The sequence below is a fragment of the Brugia malayi genome (assembly GCF_000002995.4).
Source record: "Brugia malayi strain FR3 genome assembly, contig: Bm_v4_Chr1_scaffold_001, whole genome shotgun sequence".
Lineage (NCBI taxonomy): Eukaryota > Metazoa > Nematoda > Chromadorea > Rhabditida > Onchocercidae > Brugia > Brugia malayi.
Window position 1 is genome coordinate 7601257 of NW_025062475.1, and position 5187 is coordinate 7606443.

At 30.0% G+C, this 5187-nt stretch overlaps 1 protein-coding gene across 4 annotated transcripts; it reads right to left on the minus strand.

Annotated features, from left to right (window-relative positions):
* Positions 1-309: 309 nt before the first annotated feature.
* Bm10675 (Uncharacterized protein) lies at positions 310-2670 on the minus strand (the record flags this gene model as incomplete). Of its 4 annotated transcripts, none has more annotated exons than XM_043076973.1 (5): positions 310-451; positions 615-853; positions 1010-1159; positions 1224-1370; positions 2488-2670. In XM_043076973.1, the coding sequence occupies 5 exons, from the start codon at positions 2668-2670 to the stop codon at positions 310-312; spliced, it is 861 nt and encodes a 286-aa protein (XP_042932907.1). The 4 variants fall into 4 exon arrangements, with proteins under 4 accessions (XP_042932907.1, XP_042932906.1, XP_042932908.1 ...); XM_043076972.1 differs by having other exon boundaries at positions 310-538; XM_043076974.1 differs by having other exon boundaries at positions 2416-2670.
* Positions 2671-5187: the final 2517 nt, after the last annotated feature.

Genomic DNA, 5187 nt, shown 5'->3' on the forward strand with positions numbered 1-5187 from the left:
TGTTGAGTGAACTTTAGCATGAAACAAGCAGAATGCATGCTGGACAAACATTTAATACTGAACATTATTTTGAAATAAGAAATTTCCCATAAAATATCTCACAATTCTTTTTAATATTTAAAAAGAAATGATTTCACATAGAATGCATCAAAAATCGACGACAATTTGCAGCATTTTATATGAAAAAAGTTAGAGATTGAAATTCGTAAATTTTATCTGCTCGTTTTATATTTCAACAGAAATTCCACATTTTGAAGAGCTTCAAGCAGTCATTTCCAGTTACTTCCGAGGATGCTCTCATCGAAAGTATTACGGAAATATATTAGGCAGATTTAAGCCACTATCATGTGGTCCAGTTCTAAAAGAAGAACTTGGTGAAGTTTTCCGACAATTCGACTGGGCTGATGCCATCGCATCTGTTATAGGATCCATAAGTGAAGGAGGCACTGGTCTGAAATTATTTTTGTTTTTGAAACTTCGATATGACAACTGTCGGTGTATTGTTGGTACCTGTTCCCACAGTTCATCGTATCTATATCTGTAATTAACAGTGATTAATAATTTGGGATATGAATGGCCAGAATAATAGTTACTGCCATCTGAAAAGTAATAACCTTAAGTCATCCTCATAGGTGCGTAACGGATGTGTGATATTTGGTAGTTCCGAACGTAAGAGTTTTTTAGACGTGGACACGTTTAATTGATGTTTCTGATGCAGAAAAGCAATCAATAAACAAGCAAATGCTGTTGTTAAAATAACTGTAAGTGCTGACAAGACCAATACCGCATACAGAAACCAACTGCTGCCGTCAAGAGGATAAAGGAGATCGTTGCTCGTTTCTGGATCAGTGTACTGAAAAATCTGATAGTTTTTAATGTTTTATATGATTCCTTTAATTTTAACGTTAATAAATCAACAATTAATATAATTCATTCATTATCGATTCTTAAAGGAGCACAGTTTTATTTCTCCTAAATAAGGAAAATGAAATTTCATGTAATTTGGAACCTGCTCAACAACGGCAATACGATGTTCCAGACAAGTCGGACAACGATCGTATTTCTGTAGAGTAAGTGATGCATTGAAACATTTCCCTTTCACCTCTAAGACAAGTTTCCCATTACTTGAATATTGCTTCGTTGATGATTGATAATCGTTCTATAAACTTAATATCTTTTAGAGTGAGAGATTATTTAAGCTTTAAAAGATGATTTACGAGAACTTGGTCATCAACAATTCGTTTGGAAGGAGTAGTGTCGCATATCCTCGGGAATCCGTATGTAGGATCTAAGCCAGCCACTTCACATTTCAAGGTAATATCGCCAACACTTCTTGATATCCAATGCGATATGAATAAGCGTGAAGTTTCCTGCAAAATTTTAAAGTACCAATGGAACAAGAAGAATTCCTGAGATGAAAATAGTAATCATTTTATTTCATGTCTGAAATCAATGGAAATGGTCAGTTGAAATCAGATCCCTTTCCACGGAAGTAAATCATGAAGAGCACATGTTATATATATTAAATTTTCTTTTGCATAAAAACAGAAATCTTTAGCATTATACGTTTTCATGAAAGAAATAAATTTAGAGAAGCTGAAATAAGTTTTAAATTTTTCAAAATCGTGATTTTTAGCATTAGGTCCAAATTTTTTGAAAATTATGCTACTATTGAAAATATGCAAAGCGCTATGAAAGATAAGGGCGAAACAGTTCACACTTAACTTACTTCACAAATTAAATTCTAAGTTTTTCAAACTATAACTTTTCTCGTTTTCAAAGGCATTTTCATGAGCTGTGAAGTGCTCTTGAGCATATTTTTAGAAGGCAACAGGTTTAAACAAATTGCATAGATCCTGATTCCCGATGACTTGACGCTTAAGAAAACTAGAGTACAATATCTCAGTACTTCAATTACTAACCATTTGAACTGTGTGTATCATTAATCAGTGCACCATTTTTGGCTTGAGAACTCAAAGGTTATTGGTTGTGAGCTATTCTCGTAGAAAGTTTTAAGTGTATTACATTATGCATGATATTTCTTCAAATGATGGCTTTTGGACAAAAATGAAAAGAACACTTTATACTTTCTTGAAATGTGAGTGCTCGAAATAAAGTTTTTTTCCGGGTGATCAGGAATCAAGTGATTATTATATTCATGAGGAATGATGTACATTTAGAGTCACTTAACTGAAAGTTTAGAAAATTCTTAACCTTCATTAATAACGTATAGAATTTTTTGTTGGTAATAATGAGTTAATTATTTAGTAGCAGATTCATATATGCTGTTTGTTTAAGTTAATTTATGTTTTCAGTTTATTATAATAACATATATTAAACATGAATTAATTAAAACTTAACTAGATGATTTGGAAGTATTACAGTGTTTACGCAAACATTTTACTGGTGATTTACCTCAGCTAATTTAAGTGTAACAGGCCAGCTAATTAAGTTAGCTTCATTGTTGGCAGTATTGATTTTGATTACTTGAAATTTTGGTTCCGCGCAACCGGCAGTTGTTAAGCATCCTTTTCGCCACTCGATGCCTAGCACATCCGCTACCAGCCAATAAGAATCTGGATGATCATCCAAGAAACCTTCTGTTGTTGTGGGATGAATCATTCCATCGATTGAAAAGGTCATCAGAAGTGCAATAGAACAGTAATCCATTTACAATGCTTCTTTCTTCATTCATTTGGAATAACTTAAATCATTCTTATTCTCACTGTGTTTGCAAAACATTCCTGAAGAAAATTCAGTATTGTGAAATGTGTCTCAAAACAGAATTTACTAAGACTAAAAGCTAATAAATGATGCAAAAGAGTGCAGCTCGATGTTTTGTTAGATTTTTTATTGCCAGCAAAAAATTAATAGTTTAACTGTTAAGTAAGTGAATCAATGGGTGTCCAAGGGAATGACAGTGTATTTGAAATTTTAATAAAGTTTGGATATTTGACCAAGAAATGTGGACAAATTAAACTTTGAAATATTTTATTAGTGTGACAAAGTCAATATGAACAAATTTTAGAACTTAAGTTATCTTTATTAATTATTATATTTCTCACATGAGTAAAACTCTATCATAATTCTCAATACATTTACATTGGATAAATTAGAATTGGGATTTCTCCAGAAACAAAAAATGATACCAAAATCAATTTTAATTTGCTGATTGTTGACTTTTAACTTAGTACTATTTGAATACTTCGTAATCTGAATAAACCTGCAAAAAATAGTGCAAGCTAAGGAATACTTCAAATTGATTTCTACTGATCATACTATATTAATTTGAACAATTTTCAGCAATTCAGAAAGATTAAAGCAAATTTAGAGAGTTAAGTCAATCTTTTATGATTTAATAGATCAAAACTCATCTCACCAAAAAAAAAAAGACAAAAATGGCCTTCATTAGACAGACAACAAGAAATGGAAATTGCTGAAATATATTGATGAAAACTATTTATGAATGAGAAAAATTAGCTCAAAAATTATTCCCGAGAGAATATTTTTTATTTCAAATTGATAGAGTTGAATTGCGTTCAGGCCAAAATATCAAATATATTTACAAATTTTCAACAGCTTAAAGATTAATTTAGTAGGAATTAATGTTAACAAATTTAATAATAGAAATTCTGAAAGTTCTTTGTCTTGAGAATATGTAGCAAATAAAAGTTAATTGCCTATTATTAATGAAAAATATTCCACTTTAATTTCTGTGTAGATACTTTGTTAAAGTTAAGTCTTGTGTAATAATTAAAACAGTGAAACGCTGGAGGAGCAAAAAGATCTGCTTTCTTCTTGGAACAAAAGATTTTTTCTAAAAAATACAGTAAAATTTAATAATATCAAATTTCAAGATTTACAAGTGGTTTAAGATTCTGAAGTTCCGGCTTTCTGCATATTAGTATTTTTCCTCAAGAAAAAGCCACTGCCATTTAAATCATGCATATTTAGGAATTAATGACTATTCAATGAAATATTCAATTCTGGTTGTAAATTTTAATTTAATTATTCATGAAAATTGAAAAGGAAATTAGGTTAGCAAAAAAGTGACGCATATTTGTAAATGAAGCTGATTTTATGAATCATTGATTCGTCTAAAAATCTATACACGTCTAAATATATGTTCAAGGAGGTACTTAGAGAAATTATAATTTCAATTAGAATCAGAGAAAGTTCAAATTTCGGTTTCTAAACTTATGATTTGAAAAAGTTTCAAGTAGATGTATAGTGAATGACTTGATACGCTGTTAGTATTTCCAATTTCTGATAGGAAATTTTCTTCAAAAAATGTAAGGAAAAAACGAAATGCCAATGAAAGACTAAAGACTATTTCTTATTTGCATTATTCAAATTAAGAAGATCAAATCGAGATTGATTCATAGGTCATTACGACTTCTGGTAGAATGATTTTATTTTAACTATTAAATCGTTTTGCATTTGTTAATTCAAAAAGCATTGAAATATCAGAAATGAATGTAATGGCAAATAAGCTCAATGATATTTTCTAATGCTTTTTACAAAGTGAAAAAGATCCAGAAAAAAAGACCAAGTCCATAAAATGATATTAGGTCAAAATATTATTGTTTAGGCTTACAAAATGCAACAAACAAACAGCATAAAATCCTCAGCAATAAATCAAACTCTTCAACAAATTCTGCAACTACGATTCATCTAATTCAAAATATGGTCAATTAAACAAATGTCTTCATAATGCCTAGATTAATTCTTGCAACATATTCTCCAACCTTTTCGAACAATACTTCAACTGGAAATATCAATTTAATATCAAAAGAAACTTTGATTTAAGAGGTTGCAAATAATCTCTCTAAATTTTCTTCAGTGATAAGGCCAATGACCCACATCTTTTTAGAAAAGAATGATCCCTGAAATATTCCAATTTTTCCAGTAAATCAGATTTTTAAATAAGAATTGTATTATTTCTTACTTGTACTGTTGCAATAATCTATTTCATAGCCATTTTAAGATTTTTCCGTTCACTTTTAACGACTTCGGAATATATTTCAGAAATGTACCGAGATCTCTCGATCCAAGGGATAACGGATAAAAATATTGTGTAATTCCATTATGATCAAAAGAAATACAATGAAACATCAAAAGTATTAGAAATTGAGTAAATTTCGGCACTTTCTGCATGCCACATAATATTAAAGATTAAAAAATGTT